The sequence below is a fragment of the Mastigoproctus giganteus genome, chromosome 6 (genome assembly GCF_048544385.1).
Source record: "Mastigoproctus giganteus isolate SK-2022 chromosome 6, ASM4854438v1, whole genome shotgun sequence".
Taxonomy (NCBI): domain Eukaryota; kingdom Metazoa; phylum Arthropoda; class Arachnida; order Uropygi; family Thelyphonidae; genus Mastigoproctus; species Mastigoproctus giganteus.
In genome coordinates this window covers 151,816,641-151,839,532 of record NC_143580.1, presented here as the reverse complement: position 1 = coordinate 151,839,532, position 22,892 = coordinate 151,816,641, and the positions used below count along the sequence as shown (strand labels likewise).

Here is a 22,892-nt window from a genome sequence, read left to right as displayed (position 1 = left end):
CTGAACAAGGATTAGCGAGAAACATCCACGCTCGCGATTTTGTCACCCCTCTCCCCCACCCACTAAGCGCTGTTTTGACCGTGAAAGATAATTTTAGCCATGCCCATGTTTTTTTTATGGCTGAAAACGTTCACGGCGCTTTAAAATTCACATTTTTTTAGGTTTCATTTTATATTAAATTAGCGACCGCGAATACGCAAAACCTCAAATACAGATACCGCGAATACCGGGGGTTTACTGTAATATATAATTTGGATAGCATCAAACTCATGATAGTTGACAATAAAAAGGACTTGGAAGTCCAATTAAGATGAGTGATATCTTCACTGTGTTCTCTGAACTACTCATGCATAGTGTGAGCCTGATGACATGGTTCATTGGAAGATCCCATTTCTATCTGGAAAAAATTCAACTATGCAGGTTGCGCACAGTCCTAAAAGCTACTGGGAAACCACACCAGTGAAACATTGGTCTATGCACACCAGGTTCGTAGTACTTGCCAGAAAAAAGTGCCTTTTGCTAGCAAAATATGCCAAAAAGCAACCACTGTCACTTGTCTAGATAGTGGACACCATTCATGATGAGGCCATGGACTTGTGTTGCTTTTGACACACATGAAGGCACCCATTGGCATATTGCACCAGGTATTTGGACTTGTCTGACCAGCACACTCATTTCCAGTCCTCCATTGTCCAACCAGCATGTTGGCACTAAAGCATTTGCTATTGTCAATGATCAGCAGTGAGGAGAGAGTATTTCTTGTGTTTGCTGTGGGAATCCCATATGTTTGAGTTTGCGGCACATCATTTGGGATATTGTTCTTGCATTCCCCATATTGTACTGCAATGTCAACTGTTGCATAGTGACCTGCCATTGAGCCTATACAATGTGCTGAACCCTTCACTCACCACGAACATCCACCTTGCATAATCCTTTGGCGTCTCCATAGCCAGGTGAGCAGGAGTAGCAGTGCGTAGCACACGCTTCTTGATTAGACCGGGGTTCGAGCCCATGACCACCAAATACAGAGGATGCGGAAAGGTCAGGGAATGACCACCGCATATCCCTGGAGCAATATGGCCTTAGTTGGCCTTAGTTGCTAATGCTCCTAAAAAAACCAAATAACAAAAATAGCATAATCCTGTGATCCATTTGACACTTTCTTTGTACACCTTAACCACAGCGGGGCATGAGCAACCAACAAGACGCCGTTTCTGATATGGAAGCACCCAACGCATGAGCTCCCACAATCATGCTGTTTTGAAATAATGTGATATCTTTACTATGGCCCTAACTGCTACTTCATTATTTTGAATTGCATGATCATATGCAAATTACCACTTCTCTAGCTTATGAAGCTGTTCGACTTTATATACTGTGAGCTATGCAGTATAGTCCTTTATGGATGGGGTGGTCATAATTCAGTGATCACATTACTGTGTGTATAAAACAATAGTTAGGCCACTTTTTTTTTTTTTTTTCATTTAAATCAGTCTGAAGTACACACATCACCTAGAAGTGGTAGTACAGCATATTCCAAAGAGTGAATCTTGAATATTGCATGCAGGCTTTGAGATTTCATTTTAGAAAAAAATGTATGCTTGTTGGAGAGGATAGAGAGAAAAGCATATAATTGTTTAAGGTTATCAAGAGAGAATGGACTTCTGCATGTTACATTGCTTTGAATACAACTTTGGAAATGCTTAGAAAATCTGTGGAGTGATCTGGTTAACACATTTAGAACCCTAAACACCTTAGCAAGGATATCTATTGCTTTTTTCATCGTTCATTCTGACTGACATATATCAATACAGGGAGGATGCGGAAAGGTCAGGGAATGACCACCTCATATCCCCAGAGCAATATGGTTGCTAACGCTCCTAAAAACCAAATAACAAACAAACAAACAGGGCTTGTTGGCTACAGATGTTGTTTCCTTGACTCATTGCAATGGTTCAAAAACTGCTGATTGTGTTATTGGTACACACTCGGATGTTCCATATTGAATTCATCCACATTGTGTCTCTGTGTGACACCCTCATGTCCACACAGAGACCATTTCCACTTCTTCATGCGGGCGCCTCCGTAGCCAGGTGGGCAGGAGCAGTAGTGCGTAGCACACACTTCTTGATTAGACCGGGGTTCGAGCCCGTCATCACCAAATATGGAGGATGCGGAAAGGTCAGGGAATGACCACTGCATATTCCAGAGCAATATGGCCTTAATTGCTAATGCTCCTAAAAACCAAATAACAACCCACCAAATACGGAGGATGCGGATAGGTCAGGGAATAGACCACCGCATATCCCCGGAGCAATATGGCCTTAGTTGCTAATGCTCCTAAAAACCAAAAAAACAACAACAAACAACTTCTTCATGCTTAGTCTGTGCCATATTATGTCAAAGAAAAAAAAAAAATTAAATATTTTCTTATTTAAAAAAATTATATTTATCATACTTTATTTGTTACTTACGTTTTATTTTTAATGCAATCTTTGTGCTCTTTGTTATCTCAGAAATGATTTGTTTTTAAGTCATCTCCAGCTGGAAGCATCCAGAACTTAACTGAAGCAGTGCCATTTCATATGCAGTGCAGTCCTTAGGGAGTGCATATCTTTGCATTTAGGTTTTGGTGTTGACAGTTAAAACGTGTTCCTGTGCAAACATCTCACTAACACAAGATGTTTGTACAGGATCCATTTCTACTGAACTTTGACAAGAATATTTTGAGAACTTGTGTTTTTTTGTATTAAAATATCAGATATAGCTATTATACTGCATTTGGCAAGTCAATAAATATTTTAATGGAATTGTGATTTGGATTTGTGGAGAGGTTTAATCTTTTAATTATAGCCAATCTCACTTACCAGGAACACAGGAGCTCTAACATCATATTACTGATACCTCCAACTGAAGAGGAAATAATTAGTTCTAGAAAAAAAAAAAAGAAGCAAAATATAAAAGAGTACAGTATGTTAATTTGTTTGTATTAAACAGCATTATATTCATTAGGTTCAGTACTGTCAATTCACCCCTTGCTATTAACAGGATTAGTGGATTAGAGATTAAAAATAAATAAATAAATAAAAATACACCAATGTTCCTTTAATAAAACTATAATACTGTTAATTTAGGCAAAATTTGGGTTCCCAATGAGACTTGTGGCAGAGAAGAAAATGAATTGGATGCACATAAATTAAGGTGCCTCCGTAGCCAGGTGGGAAGGAGCAGCAGTGCGCAGCACACACTTCTTGATTAGACCGGGGTTCGAGCCCGTCACCACCAAATACAGAGGATGCGGAAAGGTCAGGGAATGACCACCGAATTTCCCGGAGCAATATGACCTTAGTTGCTAATGCTCCTAAAAATCAAATAACAAACAAGAACATAAATTATCAGGTATTAGCATTAGCATTAGTAGAGGCATTTGATGCAAGAAAGCAAGCTTATGCAGCATCAGCCAAAAAAAAAAAAAAAAAAAAAACCCACTTCCACTTCACCCCTCTGTTCGTTCAAAATACCTGTCCAGCTGAGCCTTAAACTTATTTAGGCTATCAACCTCCACCACAAGGGATGGAAGTCTGTTCCACCAACCAACCACCCGCTGGCTAAAGGCAAATTTCCGCACGTCTATCCTACATCTGTCTTTCCTCAATTTGAATTTATGCCCTCTCAGGTGATTTTTCTGAGCTAGAGGAAGAATCCCATCAGCATTGAGCATGCTTAAACCATTCAAGGCTTTATACACCTCTATCAGATCACCTCGCTGGTGCCTAGTCTCCAGACACTGTAATTTGCAAAACTTAAGCCTTTCTTCGTAAGAGCACCCCTTTGTTCCATTCACTAATCTTGTTGCCCTTCTCTGTACTCGTTCCAGCAGCTCTACATCCTTCTTGAAATGAGGCCTCCAGACCTGTATACAGTACTCTAGGTGTGGCCTGACCATCACCTTATACAATGGAATAATCACCTCCTTATCCCTGCTGGAAAAATTCCTGTATATCATTGACAATACTCCATGAGCTACTCTTGCAGCCCGTCTGCACTGCTCAGAGAACTTCATATCTGCCTGCACAACCACCCCCAAGTCCCTTTCATTCTCTACCACTGTCAGTGTAGTACCACAGAGTTGATACGTTGCTCTGGGGCTGCTGTTTCCCATGTGTAGTACTTTACATTTGTCAATGTTAAACTTCCCTATCAGGTGATAGGGAAGCCTACAGTACATGTAAATAGTCTGCAATAAAGTCACAAAGAAAGTTAGGCAAGCTAAAGCAGATTAAAAGAAGTTTTAGTTTGTGATCAAGCCACAAAAGGGGTTAAGGCAAGACAAAGCAGATTAAAAGAAGTCTTTGGCAAAGGATGCAAAGAAAATCAGCAAAGATCTTTTTACTTATGTAAACTCTAGAAGCAAGTGGATGAATCACATGGTAAAAGGTATGAATGGTTTAATTTTTGATGATCTGCTCAAGTTGCTGACAGACTGAATAGGTATTTTGCATCTATGTTCACACAGAAAGCATTTTTTAGGGATGGGGATGCGAGAATTTTATCAAATTTTAACAGAGAGTTAAATGATTTTGTGATATTTGAGAGGAAAGCGGAAGAGAAATTGTAAAAAAAAAAAGTCATAGATCCCATCCATATACTGGGATGGATGGGATCGATACACTTATATTAAGGGAGGCAAGAGAAATGGTAAGCAAACCTTTAGCTATAATTATGGAAGCATTGTTGGATTCAGGGAGGTCCCTATGGACTGGAGATGTGCAAATGTATCCCAATTCACAAAGGGGGATTAAAGTTAGCTTGACTTCTTTTCTATGGAGAATAATGGAACCACTGATTAAAGAATAACAGTTATACTGCAGTCATAGCATGGATTAATTAAGGAGTGATCTTGTCCAACCAACCTGATTGGATATTATGATGCAGTAATAAAGGAACTGGATGGGAAAAAAATTTTGATACCATATACTTGGATTTCAGGGAAATCCATCTTGTTGCACATAAAAGACTACTTGTAAAAGAATAAGAGAAGTTTGTCTCAATATGATACGTAGAACACTTCCGTATGATTCTCTCCAGAAATTAAAACGAAAACAATTAAAAAATCGAAAATCTTACATTAACAATAATTAAAAATCAATTTAACGCAATTAAATCGTTTTACAATTTTTTTCACAGGAAGGAAAATTGTTTTGCAATTTTTTTTGTTAAATAAATTTTTTGACCTAATTTTTAATTGTGTTAAATCTATTTTTAATTGTGTTCAGTTGATTTTTAATTATTGTTAATTATTTCTTACTGTAATGTAAGATTTTTGATTGTTTTCGTTTTAATTTCTGGAGAGTATCATATGGAAGTGTTCTACTATCATATTGAGGTAAACTTCTCTTATTCTTTTATAAATATTGATATCAACATATAACATATTGAACATTAAAGCTCTGGTTCATACTATAAAAGACTACTATACAAATTAGAGCATTATGGCATTAAGGGCAAGTTACCGCTGTGGATAAAGAGTTGAATGTGAGAAGACAGATTGGTTATCAGTGAGCACTGCTTTTCTTGCACTAATGTTATTAAATCCCCAGGGATCAGTGCTGGGCCCATTATTGTTTTCTGTATTTATTAATCATTTGCAGTCTAATGTCACAGCCACTGCGGCATCATAAAATTCTCCTTTCGGCCTGACATTGTGGCTGCCATTCCCATCAGTGTTTCTCATTATGGACTTTGTTTTCCCTCTGTACTGGCTCAATATTGCCTTCTTTTCGTATTTTATATTAATAATCTGAAAAGATAAATCAATGTTTATATTCAATTGTTAATGACGGGTAGATTTTTTTTTTTTTTTTTGTACCCCTCTTTTGGTTGGATGTTAATGGTGCTGCAATATGGTACCCTGACCATTGGCATTTCTAATTATGAAATTTGTTCTACCACCCTACTATCTCAATTATTGTACTGCCATCTATTTATACGTAATGTAAACAATCTGAAAAATTAAACCGATATATTTATTCGGTTGTTAAGGGCAGTTTTTTTTGTTTTTTTCAGTCCTCTTCAAGTCTAACGTCATAACTGGCATGCCGACCGGGCTAGCCGGGTGTGTAAAGTGCCTGCCTAGCAACCCAAAGGTCGTGGGTTTGATTCCTGCCTCGGGCTTGGATCAAAGTACTGCAAAAACCTTGGGAGGTGCATTATGGCCACAGAAGCCTATGTGCCAACAACTACCAAAAAAAAAAAAAAAACCCAACTGGCATGACTGTTGGCTTTTCTGGTTATGAAATTTGTTTTCCTGGGTACTGGTTCAATTATTGTTCTGCCATCTGTTTTTACTTCATATAAATAATCTGTAAAACTAATTCAATGTTTATCAATGTTTACATTCAATTATTAACCACAAACAGTTTTTTTTTTTTTTTTTTTCAGTCATCTTCTAATCCAACATTGCAGCCAACAGTTTCCCATTATGCAATTTGTTTTCCTGCTGTGCTGGTAAATTATTCTACTGCAATCCATTTATACTTCATATAAATGATCTGAAAAAACTAAGACGTTTACTGATGTTTGTATTCAATTGTTAACAGCAGGCAGTGTTGTTTTTTTATTTTTATTTTTTCAGTGTAGAAGTCGGAGTAACCCGCATTTTGCGTTAGAGTGAAGTATTTAGATATGCCATCAAGATTTCGTAAAGGTCTTTCTGACAATTTCAGAAGGATTCACTAGTGGGTGGAGGTGTTTATGACCTCCACCAACTAGTGAATGAAAGGAAAGTCTTAAAAATTAGGTATTTTGAGACTGTTCTATATGGTATGACTGGGATTCTGGGTCTGACTAAGTGAACTAAAGGTTTTATGTGTTATTATCAACATGGGACTAAATAAAAAAAACTGATATAAAGAAATAGTTCTCTGCGGGACAGCAGAGTTCAATTTTTTAAGAATGTATTTAGTAAGAAGACATTTCTGCAGATATTTTGAATGTTGTAACTCTGTTGGACATTGTATCATATAAATGAAAATGAATTAATGTAGGTGTTCTGTAGTAAAAAACATTTAAAATAATTTAAATAAGTTTTGAGAATATTTTTTTCCAGGAAGAACTACTGCAATAGAGCTTTTAAAATGTTTTTTTCCTGCCGTTTTATATATATTAGCTCATGTAAACCCAAAAATATATAAATTTTGAACATCACATTTCGCCTAGTCATTTTTTTTATTATTCTTAGAGCTGGATTACATGGTAAAGACAGTGAAATTTTGGGCTGTAAAGGGTTAATGATATTGGTGAGGGCATATTAAGCTTAATGTCTAGGTTTGCACATGATAAAAGGCTAGCAAGGTGGTCAATGACAATAATCAGAGCAATGCCAGTGCAACAAGATCTAGAAAAATAGGCAATTGAAGTTTAACACTGATAGATACTATGTATTAAATATGGGTAGCAGTAATTCCAGATTACTGCTATTCACATTGTACTTTATAAGTAGCTTTATAGTTCTAGTTACACTCATTATTTTTAATTTAGATGGAGTTTTTGTAGGTTACTACTTAATATACGTAAAACCGTTGTTTCGTTTGAATCTTGCAGCCATTGTTTTTGTCTAGAGTGAGTGGTAGGGAATTCAAATTTAGGCTTGTGGTAAATAGTAGCTCTAATGTAAAACTAGATAGTGTAATACAAATCACTGCATTTAGGAAACTATTAGATAGTGTAGTATTGATAATTAATTAATTAAATTTATTAATCTTATTAATTTTCATTATTAATTTTAATTATCCAAATCAGCCAAAAAAAAAAAACAAAACCACTATGCACTTTGTCCATCCATACCCTCCAAGAATTTGTCTTGTTCTTCCTTGAATTTATTCAAACCACCCACTTCCATAACAACAGATGAAAGCCTGTTCCAACAATCAACTACTCACTGGCTGAAGGCAAACTTCTACACATCTATTCTGCAATCATCCTTCCTCAACTTGAATTTGTGTCCCTTCATGCATGTAGTCTCAGCAAGAGGAAGAATGCCATCAACATTTGGCTTACTCAATCCATTCAAGGCCTTAAACAACTCAGTCAGATCTCCCTGTAGGTGTTTAGTCTTCAGATGTTGCAATTTGCAGAACTGAAGCCTTTCTTGGTAAGAGCATCCTTTTGTTCCTTTCACCAACCTGGTTCCCCTTCTCTGTACCTGTTTCAGCAGATCTACATCCTTCCTAAGGTGAGGTCTCCAGACCTGTATATACTCAAGGTGCAGCCTAACCATGGCCTTGTACAAAGGGATAATCACCTCCTTATCCCTGCTAACTGTGTATCATTGAGAATTTTATATCTGACTGAGAATATCAGAGAATTTTATATCTGACTGTACAATTACCCACAGATCTTTTTCATTTTCCACTACCCTGAGTATTGTATCACTTCATCAATGTCATTTAAGAAAAAAACAACAGTGATTCTGATACTGATCCTTGGAGAATATCACCTCTATTATGTTAGCCTAATCTGAAGACTAATCATTAATTACAACCCTTTGCCTCCTACCCTGCAATCCATCTAAGGATTTTTCCTGTGATTCCAATGTGTTCCACCACAAGAAGTTATACTACAATCCCTCTTGTTGGAGAGGTTGTACAGTAATCTCTTGTGTGGGACTGAGTCAATATTTTTTTGAAATCTAAATTATTTCCTGCAACCACCTGATGAGTGATTGTCAAAATAGCTAATCAGCTTGGTTAAACATGATTTTCCCTTTATGAATGAAATCTGTGATTCCTTGAGTATTTCATTTCTAGGAAAATGACCCTCTATCATGCCCCTGATCATTGCTTCCATGATTTTTTCCTGTGACTGAAGTCATACTGACTGGTCTACCAGCCAGTCAATCTGACTTCAGTGATAGGAAAAAATTTAGTTCTAAGAGTAAATTACCCACTTCTTAGAAATGCCTTTATGTATTGGCAATACAGTAGCATTTCTCTGATCCAAAGTACCTGTTCAATTCATCTGTAACATCAGACAGTTATCTAAGACTTTCCCACACCCATTACACAAGAGTCTGATTTGTTTTACCCTTCCTTATATTCACATGTGAAAAAATTCTTGTTCCTGATTGTTTACTCTCTTAGCTAGTGATGTCTCATAATTTAACCATGCCAGCTTAACCCTTTCTGTGGTACAATTAGAAATCAACTTGTAGCTGTTATAGGCCTTAGTACTTTCCATTGATCTGTATCTTTCCCATTCCATTTTTTTTCTGCTCTATTAAACTGGATAATGCATTATTCATCCATCTCAACATCTCCTCTTGCTATATTTTCTTATTTGGTATAATGCATAGATGGCTTCTCTGAATATCGCTTTAAAGATAGCATAATTCTGACAGTATTTATACACTGTGTGTGCTACTTCCCAGTCAAGCTGTCATAATCTTAATATACCTTAAGCTATATTATCTTTCTTGAAATTAAAACTCATTCCTTTAACAACTTCTGCCTCTCCTCTTATCAAACTTAGAATTCCAAGATCACTTCCCACTGATGGATTCTATACTGTCAGCTGTATGATGTCATCTGGTTTGTGGGTGGCAATCAGATTTAGAATATCCTTACCTCTAGTATTTTCCCAAACATGCTAATACAAATAACAATCATCTAGTTGATTTAAAAATTTTGTTCATCATGATCAGTTTCTCTCCCACTTGTTAGAGTCAATTTGGGGCAAATTTAAATCACCCATAATAAGACATTCACACTTGCTCACCCATTCCATTTTCATTTAGAGGCTCTTATAATAATCTTTACAATCTTCTCGTCTGTAGATTACTCCCACTGTCATAACTTCAACTAACTCACACCCCACAGATTCAGATTCTAGCATGCATAACTTCTGAATCTGTGAAAGCTTTGTCATGCTCGGGTTGCTTTTGATAAGAGGCATAACCCGACCAACCCTTTTGCCTTTCTAAATACATTGTACTTGCCACAAAACTCATCATCCACTATTTCCAGGTGACACGACATTTCCATTAGACTAGCTGACGAGGCGACACGACATTTCCATTAGACTAGGGACTAGCTGACGAGGCTACTAGGAGATGGTCGTGTTCAAAGCCGCTAAGTGGATTTTTCTTATTTATTGATTTGAAATTATTGTTTTTCTAAAACTTTTGATTTAAATTTAGTAGTATAACATTATTTTGTGATTTTCTGATTAATTTGGTGTATTTATTCTTTACTCGACCTTGTAATTGCATAAAAGTATCGGTAAGGTATCCACGTGTTTGCAACTCCGCTGAACGAGAAGTTCTTTAGCCATATTTAGCCGCTTGATTGAATATTTTTTACATCGAATTATTTCTGTAAGTAGCTTATAGACCTAGTAAGGATCGTTAGTTTATTCTGAATCGAGACAGCGAGATTTGAAAGTTAATTAATACTTAAGTGTCCGTAGATTTACCGTTCGACTTTCCCGCCCTTGTGATACGATAGTTATATACCGTACTAGATAGCATTAGTTGAACTTCGTTAGCAGTTAAATTGTACTTTTAAATAAATACATATAACGACTTAGATTACAAACGTAATATAATTAATTATATTTAACATAATTCATAACATAATTAATTATAATAAATTAATAAATTAATAGAATCATGACTCAGACCAGAGCAGCAAAGCAAAAGGCTCAAGCTAATGGAAGTGCTGTGGCTCAGAGCAGAACTGAGGGGGGGCAGTTGTCCTCTGACTCACAGCCTTATAAAATGCACTGTTTGCTTGATGTTTCCAGAGCAATCGGGTACGGGACATGATACTGCCATGGGGGATGTCTTTGTGTGTGCGCGATGCAAGGAGTGTATCGATATCAGGCAACAACTCAGCATTCTTGTGGGCCTATATGAGAGCTTGAAGGACAGGGTGGATGCCCTCGAAGAAACTAAATTGAGGGGCCCATCAAGCTCTCAGCTGCCCACATCAACGCCAGAGCTTGCACTTGGGCATCACGTGACACAGAGGCAACCCCCAAGGCAGAATGCGCTGGTCCCGAAGGAACTAGTAGTTGTTGGTGACTCTATTGTCAGGGAAACGGGGAACATGCTTTGTAAAAAGGATAGGTGGAACAGGACCAGGGTATGTCTGCCAGGGGCAAAGGTTGATGACGTTGTAGAGCAAATATCATCTTTTAAGGGCACAAAAGGTGATATAGTTGTACACGCTGGCACTAATGATATTAAGAATAGGAGACCGGCAGAATTTCTTAACAAGTACAGGTCACTGTTGAACAAAAGCCGAGAATTAGGGTTGAAATTGAAAGTGTCTGCAATTCTGCCCAGACACGATATGAGGGAGTATATGATGAGAGCCTTGTCGATCAATTCGGCCCTGGAAAGATTGTGCAAAGCTCAAGGGGTAGAATTTTTTTCAGCCTGGACTGTACTTGTTAACAGGAGAGATTGCTTCTACAGGGATGGGATACACTTAAATAGAAAGGGTGCAAGAATATTTGCTGATGCTATCGAGGCAGTGTTAGGTGGGTCGGAAAACTGCTAGCTTGGGGGGAGACAAAGACCAATAGATTGACAGTAGCCACTGGCAGAGGTGAAAGAGATTCTTGCACTGCTTCTATTAGAATGAGCAGAAGCCTGAAAAACAAGATGCATGATATTTCAGAGACTGCTGGGAGCCATTGCGGTACAAGTAAACACATGGGTTGTGTTAGGGTAGCTAAGAATAGAAACAGGTGCAGGTATACTTGCGTGTACACCAATGCTAGGAGTTTAGTAAATGAATTTGATGAATTTGAGGTATTGCTCAAAACATCAAAGGCAGATATTGTTGGGATATCAGAGACGTGGTGTCACACAGATATAAGGAATGCAGAACTGGAATTTGGGGAGTACAACGTCTACAGAAAGGATAGACAGGATAGGAAGGGGGGAGGGGTTATGCTATTAGTTAAGAAACACATAAAAACCAAGGAAGTGAAGCCAGTCAACATCGCTGGACAGTGCAGTGTTGAGTCAGTTTGGTGTGACATAAGCATTGGGAGATCAAAATTGAGAGTAGGAGTGTGCTATAGGCCTAATGACTCTGATGAGTATAATAAGAAACTGTACAGGGAAATAGAGTGGGCCAGTAAATCAGAGAGTCTTATAATGGGAGATTTTAATTTCCCAGATATTGACTGGAATTTGGGGGCTGGTCACTCACACACTAGCAGGGCTTTTGTGGATTTATTGGATGATTGTTTTCTACATCAGCATGTTCGGGAGGCAACTAGAGGGAGTAATACTCTTGATTTGATTATCAGCAGTGATTCTTCATGCATTAAGAATCTGCAGATAAATGAACCACTAAGTGGCAGTGATCACAGTGTGCCGAAGTGGGATTTACTCAAAGAGGTAACTACCATTAGGGGTAAAGGAAAGGGTTATTGCTTCCGTAAAGGCGACTACGATGGACTGAGACAGTATTTAAATTCTATACAGTGGGACCAACTGATGATGTTACCAACAGCAAATTCAAAATGGGAAGCATTCAAAGAACTTATCTTGGAAGCTACTAGGCTTTACATACCAACTAAGAAATATTGTTCAAGGTTTAGGCCAAAATGGATGTCAGATGAACTAATGAGGCATATGGCAGAGAAGAAAAATGCATGGGATACTTACAAATTAACACATGGCACAGAAGCCTATGATAGATACAAGTTGATATGCAACCAAGTTACAAAGGAGGTTAGGCAGGCGAAGGCAGATTACGAGAAATCCTTGGCAAGGGATGCAAAGAAAAACAGCAAAGAGTTCTTTACTTATGTAAACTCTAGAAGGAAGGGGATGAATCAGATTGGTCCACTTGATATTGATGGGTCAACTGTTGATGATCCTGCTCAGGTAGCTAACAAACTAAATGAATATTTTGCATCGACATTCACACATGAGGAGTTATTCAGCGAGGGGAATGCCAGAGGTGTATTCAACTCTAGCAGTAAGCTACAGAATCTTGAAATAACTGGGAGTAAAGTGGAGGAGAAACTGTTGAAGATAAACACAAGAAAGGCACCCAGGGTGGATGGGATCTATCTAGTTATATTAAAGGAGGCAGCAAAGGAAGTAAGCAAACCCTTAGCCATAATTATGAGAGCTTCCTTTGACTCAAGGGAGGTATCCATAGACTGGAGATGTGCAAATGTGACCCCAATTCACAAAGGAGGATCAAAGGCTGACACAAGTAATTATAGACCTGTGAGCTTAACTTCTGTTCCAGGAAAATTAATGGAGGCACTGGTTAAAGAAGCACTGCAGGATCATTTAGACAAGACTTCAGTTATAGCTCGGACACAGCATGGTTTTGTTAAGGGGAAGTCTTGCCTGACCAATTTGATTGGGTACTATGATGCAGTCACAAAAGAACTGGATGCAGGGAATAGCTTTGATATTATATACTTGGATCTTAGAAAGGCTTTTGATACTGTTGCACATGGAAGACTGCTACACAAATTGGAGCAGTGTGACATTGGAGGCAAATTGCTGCTATGGATAAAGGGGTGGTTGAGGGGGAGAAGACAGAGAGTGGTAATCAATGGACACTGCTCATCGTGGACTAATGTTATTAGTGGAGTCCCTCAGGGCTCAGTGTTGGGTCCACTATTGTTTTCTGTATTTATAAATGATATTGATGATGGTATATCAAGCTTAATGTCGAAGTTTGCAGATGATACAAAGGTTGGCAGGGTTGTCAAGGACACTACTGACACTATACTGCTGCAACAGGATCTGGAAAGGTTGAGCAGATGGGCTGAGAGGTGGCAAATGAAGTTTAACATTGACAAATGTAAAGTACTACACATGGGAAACAGCAACCCCAGAGCAACGTATCAACTCTGTGGTACTACACTGACAGTGGTAGAGAATGAAAGGGACTTGGGGGTGGTTGTGCAGGCAGATATGAAGTTCTCTGAGCAGTGCAGACGGGCTGCAAGAGTAGCTCATGGAGTATCGTCAATGATATACAGGAATTTTTCCAGCAGGGATGAGGAGGTAATTATTCCCTTGTATAAGGCAATGGTCAAGCCACACCTAGAGTACTGTATACAGGTCTGGAGGCCTCATTTCAAGAAGGATGTAGAGCTGCTGGAACGAGTACAGAGAAGGGCAACAAGATTAGTGAATGGAACAAAGGGGTGCTCTTACGAAGAAAGGCTTAAGTTTTGCAAATTACAGTGTCTGGAGACTAGGCACCAGCGAGGTGATCTGATAGAGGTGTATAAAGCCTTGAATGGTTTGAGCATGCTCAATGCTGATGGGATTCTTCCTCTAGCTCAGAATAATCACCTGAGAGGGCATAAATTCAAATTGAGGAAAGACAGATGTAGTAGTAGTAGTAGTAGTAGTAGTGGCATGTGATGCAAGAAAGCAAATGTATGAGCTTATGCAGCATCAGCCAAAAAAAAAAAAAAAAAAATCACACCATTCCCTCCAAATGCCTGTCCAGTTCCTCCTTAAATTTATTCAACCTATCAACTTCCACAACGACAGATGGAAGTTTGTTCCAGCAATTAACCACCCGCTGGCTAAAGGAAAATTTCCGCACATCTATTCTACATCTGTCTTTTCTTAATTTGAATTTATGCCCCCTTAGATTCGTAATCTGAACAAGTGGAAGGATCCCATCAGAATTCAGCGTGCTCAACCCATTCAAGGCCTTATATACCTCAATCAGATCACCGCGCAGGTGCCTAGTCTCCAGCCACTGCAATTTGCAGAACTTAAGCCTCTCTTGGTAAGAGGATCCCTTCATTCCCCTCACCAATCTTGTTGCCCTTCTCTGTACACGCTCAAGTAAATCTACATCCTTCCTAAAATGAGGCCTCCAGACCTGTACGCAGTACTCAAGCCGTGGCCTGACCATTGCCTTATACAGAGGGATAATCACCTCCTTTTCCCTGCTAGCAAAATTCCTATATATCATTGACAAAACCCCATGACCTGCCCTGGCAGCCTGTCTGCATTGCTCAGAAAACTTCATATTTGCCTGCACAATTACTCCCAGGTCTTTTTCATTTTCTACCACCTTAAGTGTAGTACCACATAGTTGGTACGTTTCTCTGGGGTTACTTCTACCCATATGTAGTACTTTGCATTTGTCAAGGTTAAACTTCAGTTGCCACTTCTTAGCCCATCTGCCCAAATTATCTAGATCCTGTTGCAGTAGCACACTGCCATTACTATCATTAACAACCCTGCCAACCTTTGTATCATCTGCAAACTTCGACATTAAGCCTGATATACCTTCATCAATATCATTGATAAATATACAAAACAACAGTGGACCCAACACCGAACCCTGTGGGACTCCACTAATAACATTAGTCCAAGAAGAGCAGCACCCATTGATTACCACCCTCTGTCTTCTAGCACTTAACCATCCTTTTATCCATTGTAGCAACTTACCCTTAATACCATTCTGCTCCAATTTGTACAATAGTCTTCCATACGCAACAGTGTCAAAAGCTTTCCTGAAATCCAAATATATGATATCAAAATTATTTTTCGCATCCGGTTCCTTTGTAACCACATCATAATATCCTATCAAATTTGTCAGACAAGACTTTCCCTTAACAAACCCATGCTGTGTCTGAATTATTGCTGCAGTCTTGTCTAGATGATCCTGCAATGCATCCTTAACCAGCGACTCCATTATTTTACCCGGAACAGAAGTTAAACTAACTGGTCTGTAGTTACTCGTGTCACCCTTCAATCCCCCTTTGTCAATTGGGGATATATTTGCACATCTCCAGTCCGTGGGAACCTCCCCTGAGTCCAAGGATGCTCTCATAATTATGGCTAAGGGTTTGCTTAGTTGCCTTGCCACCTCCTTTAATATAACTGGATAGATCCCATCCACCCCAGGTGCTTTTCTTACGTTTAACTTCAACAATTTCTCTTCCACTTTGCTCTCGGTTATTACAAAATCATTAAGTATCTTGCTACAATTTGATAACCTGCTGCCATTTTCAAACCTTAATAATTCCTCACGTGTGAATGTAGATGCAAAATACTCATTCAGTTTGTTTGCTATCTGAGCAGGATCATCAACAGTCGAACCATCGATATCAAGTGGACCGATCAGATTAATCCCCTTCCTTTTAGAGTTTATATAAGTAAAGAAATCCTTGCTGTTTTTCATAGCATCTTTTGCCAAGGATTTCTCGTAATCTGCCTTCGCCTGCCGAACCTCCTTTGTGACCTGATTACAGATTAACTTATATCTGCCATATGCTTCTGAGTCGCTTGATAATTTATATGCATCCCATGCATTTTTCTTCTCTGTTACGAGTCTCATTAGTTCATTTGACAACCATTTAGGCCTAAACCTTGAACAATATTTCTTAATAGGTATGAACCTTTTAGTAGCTTCCACGATTAATTCCTTGAATGCTTCCCACTTCGAATTTACTGTTGGTAACATCGTCAGTTGATCCCACTGTACAGAAACTAAAAACTGTCGGAGACCACTGTACTCGCCTTTACGGAAGCAAAAACCCTTTCCTTTACCTCTGATAGTAGTTAAATCTTTAAGTAAATCCCACGTCAGTACACTGTGATCACTGCCACCTAGTGGTTCTTTTATCTGCAAATTCCTAATACATGAATGATCACTGCTGATAACCAGATCAAGAGTATTACTTTCTCTGGTTGCCTCTCGAACATGCTGCTGCAGAAAACAATCATCCAATAAATCCACAAAAGTCTGACTAGTGTGTGTGTGTGCCCAACCCAGAAATTCCAGTCAATATCTGGGAAGTTAAAATCCCCCATTATAAGACATTCCGATTTACTAGCCCACTCTATTTCTCTGTACAATTGTTCATTGTACTCATTCAAGTCATTAGGCCTATAACACACTCCTTCTCTTATTTTTGCTTTCACAGTGCTTATGTCACACCAAACTGACTCAACAGAGCACTGTTCATCTATGTCAACTGGATGCACGTCTTTTTAGATGTGCGGAAATTTGCCTTTAGCCAGCGGGTGGTTGATTGGTGGAACAGACTTCCATCCCTTGTGGTGGAAGTTGATAGCCTAAATAAGTTTAAGGCTCAGCTGGACAGGTATTTTGAACGAACAGAGGGGTGAAGTGAAAGTGGGTTTTTTTTTTTTTTTTTTTTTTTGGCTGATGCTGCATAAGCTTGCTTTCTTGCATCAAATGCCTCTGCTAATGCTAATGCTAATGTCAGGGTTCGTTGTCATAACCAGGAGTTTGAATTTCACTGATTTTATTGATAGAATTCTTGATGTTATTGTATTATTTTAGGTTAAGACTAAGTTTTTGTACAATTTACTACCCTGGCATGCTCCTTGAAGTTATTTAAATTTGTTTCCTTACTATTAATTAGCTTTATTCTCATTTGAACATCACTACCTTCAGAACATCTTGCCAATGTCTGCTGTTGTGGCAGGAAACTAGAACTGGAAACGTGCAAGTGTAACTTTGACTCATGTCATCAGATAAATTTGTATCTATAATACCCCCCCAAACTAGCAGTTTGCCTGAATCCTGTAAGGTATTCTCAATGATATTGGCAAAAAACCCTTGCACCACCTTTGTTCAGATGTATTCCATCTTTGCAAAGAAGATTCCTTCTACCTACAAGTGTTGGCCATGCTCATAAAAGCCCACCATCTCCGAATTCTTGCAGAGTCCCTCGAATCTTGAGTCAGTCCACAAGGCGTTCAGCATATTTGACCTAACTCAGCATCCTACATTTATCTAACAAATTGTCAGTATGTGTGCTTTTTTATATGATTAGTTCCCATTCAAATAATAGTGCGCTGTTAATCCTCCTTAAAACCCAACAGTCTGTTGTTAACATCATTAATTATTTCTCATGACAGGCACATCCTGGTTCTAGTCCAACTGTCCTTATTTTGTCTTAGTACATAACTTTTGATTACATGCTACAGACTATGCAAGCAGTGAATTTGTGACTTTTATGGGAACCACCTAGGACCATTTCTGCCTGAGTCATGGTATCCTCAGTAAAAGTATTCAATGTGGATCTTTAACAGCCATTATTTAAGAATTAAGTTTACTGAATATTACAGAATTAGCTTTACAAAATATTAAATTTTGTAAAATTTTATTATATAATAAACTGTAATATTATTTAAAATATTTTATCTCTGGCCATTGCTATAGATGAAACATCACTGCATGTGTGCATGTGCACCTAGGACCATTAGACACACGGAAATTTTGGGCAACATTTTCCAACAAAAAATCATGTATACTGTAGTCTGGAAAAAATCTTAAATCTCTCTGAATGAAAAGATTATTTGTAAACATTCAAAAAAATACATTTTTTCAAAAATGTAAAGATAATAGTTTAGCATACTTCTCAATTTTTCATATTATGAACATCCTAGCAATGTTCAAGTTTACTTATTTTTTGATTTTAATATTATTTTCCTAACTTTCTTCCCAATAATATAATTATATACTTAATCATCAATATGGGCAAACGAGAGAGAGAGAGAGAGAGAGAGAGAGAGAGAGAGAGAGAGAGAGAGAGAGAATTGTGATGTAATTTTATTTTTTCTCTCTCTAAAATTAGAAAAGTGAAAGGTGCTGCTAATGAAGAGAAACTTGTTTATCAGATTATTGAAGAAGCAGGAAATAAAGGTAGGTCATATGTACAGGGTATTTTAAAAGATGATTACCTTAGGAAAATACAGAGTGTTTCAAAAATGATGGTCAATAATTTAAAGGTGAAAAGTACAAACTAAAATAAGAAAAAAAAGTCCCGGTGAACATCGGGCCGCAAATGAACAGTTTTTGAGATAATGCACATTTTCTGTTAAGATCCGCCACTGACTATGGGTGCACTAGTTTAGCAGAAAGCTGTGAATCCTTTGCTAAGGGTGGTTTTATTAAACATAAGATAATACATTTTTAATTTTTGGTTTCAACACCACAGGATTTTACAGATGTTACAAAATGTGTTCAAAATGCTGTTCTCGCATTCATATGCAGCTTTGTAGTCTTCTCTGCATTGAGTTGCGATCCTCTCGGGCATTCCTGGGTCATTTCTGATTTGCTGAAAGGTTCCTTCAATCCGACGCTGCAATTCCTCAAGTGTGTTAATGTCAGAAGTGTACACCAAGCTTTATACATGACCCCAAATACAAAAATCCATAGGATTTAAGTCTGGTGATCAGGGAGGCCACATTACAGGCCCACCGATAACCATATCTTCTAGTTAGATACCGAGTCACAACTCGAGCAAAATGTGCCAGTGTGCCATCATGCATAAACCGCATGTTCTGATGTTGCTGAAGTGGAACATTATCATCATCAACGAGGTCTGGAAGAACATTCTGCAGGAGCTGAAGGTGTATAGCTCTGCTGTTAGCCTGTTTGGCAGAAAGTGTGGTCTAATTAGATGGTCTCCTAGTAGTCCTGCCCAGACATTTAATGAGAAACGTTGCTGATGTCGTGACTCGTGAATTGCATTAGGATTTTCTTCAGACCAAAAGTGAAAGTTATGAAAATTAAAAATACCATCACGAGTAAACCCAGCTTCGTCAGTGAACAAAATGTTGTTTAAAAATTGGGGATGCAGGACACACTGTTGTTGCATCCACTGCAGAAGTTCACTCTGGGAGGGTAGTCTGTATTGCTGAGACTTTGTACATGCTGGATATGGTAGGGGTACAGCAATTGGCGATGTAAAATTTGCTGCACACTGCTATGACTTAGTACACGCTCTTGCAGAGCAAGCCTCCTTGTCAAAATTCCTGGATTTTGTTCTATTCTTTCTAACGCCCTTCCTCAAAATTAGTGTTATGCTTCTGGGACTACCTGCTCATTCTCCATGTGTGAAGCGCCCATTCTCTAAGATGTTGATGTACCCTGATGAACGTGCGCCTGTTGGGCTGTCTTCAGCGGGGAAATGCTTCTTGGTACAAATGTGCAGCCTCGAGTGCACTGCCGTTGGCTTTACCATACATGAATTGCACGTCTGCATACTCTTTGTTGCTGTAACCTCTTTCCATGTTGACTATCCTTTCACAAGTATTAGTATGCCTGCTACGTCTCAGAGCATTGTGAGAGGGGGAATGGGAGAGAATGAGCATAACCTAAACAAACAAGACAGTGGTGGATCCCAACTCTGTACAGTTCATTTTGTCAGTGGTGGATCCCAACTAGAAATGTGCAATATCTCGAAAACGATTCGCTTAAGGACCCATGTTTAATAGGCTTTTTTTGCATATTGTAGTCTGTACAGTTCATCTTTAAATTATTGACCATCACTTTTGAAACATCCTGTATATTTAGAAAAAGAGAAATTGATTTTGCTAATTGGTAGAGATTAAACTGCATCACTACATCCTGTCTGTTTGCCCATGACTCTCATCCAGCCCTTCACATAGGCAAAATGAAATTGTCTCATTAATGTTATTTTTCAGTATACCTTTTGAAACTTTTATTAGATCTGAGTCACCGTTAAAGGCTTCAAATAAAAAATTATCCTTGAGATATCCTGGAGAATAATAAAGTTCTGTATCTGCATTTCAGTTTTTATTATTGTTAACTCCCCACCCCAACACCTACTGAAGAAGGATCCACAGAGAGTGGTAAAAACATGTTCAGCTTCCAATTATAATAATTTTTGTAATAAATTACCTATCTGTCATTTTACATATATCTCATAACACAATAAAATGTTATTATTTTCAAGAAATATAGATAACATTTCACAACTGACTTGCCAATATTGGTTCATTGCTGTTACTGCACACTCTTACTCATGGTTATAAATAACTAGATTGTAATTAAATATTCTTATGCCAGTGGACTTTTGTAACACTGTATGTATCAGTAGGCTTTTAGCATCTTTTAATGTATTGCTACTTCATCATTATTCTACTCTTCCGTTTGGCATGTGTTGAGTCCCTATTTAGATATTGTCCTCCATTGTTGTCGATCTCTTGAATCTTGCATCATTTGTTGATAACTCTGAAAGCCTGTGTTTTCCTTTAGGCATTGGAGCCATTCTCTTTTGGGTCTTCCTGGTGGTCTCTTATCTCCAATTCTTCCTGTCAGTACTACATTAGGCAGTCTGTGTTGTTTCATCCAGTTCACATGTCCAAACCACTGAAGTTGTTTTTTGTAGATCTGCTCTATTATTCTGCATTCAAAATTTAGATCTCTCCATACTTGTTCATTAGTTTTATGTTCTTTCCAATTTGTTTTATTGATTTTCCTTAGACATCTCATTTCAAATGATATTATTTTTTGCCTTTCTTTCTTATTTATTCTCCAATTCTCTGATCCATAAGTTGCTGTGGGTATGATGACAGTTTCATATAGTGTAATTTTTAGACTATTTGAGATTTTATTGCTCTTCCATATGTTTTTGAGTTTGTTCATGTTTGTCTATCCGATGTTCAGTCTGTGATTAATTTGGTCAATATTACTTAGGTTTCCGGTTATTAGAGAGCCCAGGTATACAATTTTTGTACTTGTTCTATTTGTTGATTTTGGATGTTTATGTCTTCTATGTTTTTTCCGACTTGCATTACTTTGGTTTTATTTATATTAATATTAATTCCATAATTGTTGCTTGCTTTATCAATGTTTGTTAATATTTCTTTTAGTTGTTCTTTGGTTTCTGTTAAAATCACAATATCATCTGCATATTTTATGTGGTTTATATTTTTTCCATTTATTATTGTGCCTCTTTTTTTCTTCAGTTGATTTCATTAGTTCTTCTAGGTTAATATTAAATAGATATGGGGATAAAGGGCATCCCTGCATGACTCCTTTCTTTATTTCAAATTTCTCTGTTTTAAGGTTGTTGAATTTTACTATTGCTCTTGTATTTTTGTAGAAATTATTTACAAACATGATTATTTCATGATAAAGTGGGATTTTTTGTAGTTGCTTCATTAAATTTTCTCTGTTTACAGAGTCAAATGCCTGCTTGAAATCAATGAAGCACAGATAAAGAGGTTTCTTCTTATTCCAATATTTTTCTGTAATGATGTTTAGTGTGAATATTTGGTCTGTTGTTGATGTGCATTTTCTAAATCCTGCTTGTTCTTCCCCTATTGTTTCTTCATATGTTTTAAGTATCCTTTTTTTAAGATCCTTATAAATATTTTATTTATATGGTTTAAAAAGTAATGAGTCTATAATTCTGACAATTTTCTTTATCTCCTTTTTTGTGTGTAGGTACTACTATTCCAATTTTCCAGTCTTCTGGTATATCACCTGTAAATAAAATTAGATTAAACAATTGTGCGAGGTGTTTTAACGTTGCATCACCTCCGAATTTCCATAGTTCTGCTTGGATACCATCATTTCCGGGTGCTTTGTCATTGTTCATTTGGCTAATTGCTTTCTGAACTTCTTCTTTTGTTATCGAGGGTGCTTTATCTCTTCTGTTATCTAAGGCAAGAGTGTTTTTTCCTTCCCCTTTGAACAGGGTTTGGTAAATATTCTTTCCATATTTTTTAAATTTCTTGTATGTTTCCTGTTTTTATATTGTTTTTATTTTTCATCATCAGTGTTTTTGGGGTGTATGTTTTAGAGAGTTCCTTTATAACCTGGTAAGTAAGTTGTTTTTGAGTTGTGATGTTTATTTACCTCTTCGCACTGTTTCGCTTTGTCTTCCAACCATTTCATTTTAGCAGCTTTATAGGTTGTATATTTAGTTTTTTAGGGCTTTATATTTTTCCCTTTTGTCTTTTTTCCATCCATACATCTAAAATTTCTGCTGTAATCCAAGGATTATTTGGTTTTGGTTTTGTTCCCAAGGTTTCTAAGGCTACATCTTTAGTCATTTGTTTGGTTTTTCCCATTATATTCCACAGA

At 37.6% G+C, this 22,892-nt stretch overlaps 1 protein-coding gene across 4 annotated transcripts in view; it reads left to right on the top strand.

Moving 5' to 3' along the window:
- The window catches only part of Polr3F (RNA polymerase III subunit F), a 315,200-nt gene that overhangs the window by 123,950 nt on the left and 168,358 nt on the right, over positions 1-22,892 (top strand). For all 4 annotated transcript variants that reach the window (XM_090375396.1, XM_090375397.1, XM_090375395.1 and 1 more), the window contains exon 6: positions 18,628-18,695. In XM_090375396.1, coding sequence (XP_090231522.1) covers positions 18,628-18,695 — 68 coding nt within the window. The remainder of the gene's footprint in view (positions 1-18,627; positions 18,696-22,892) is intronic.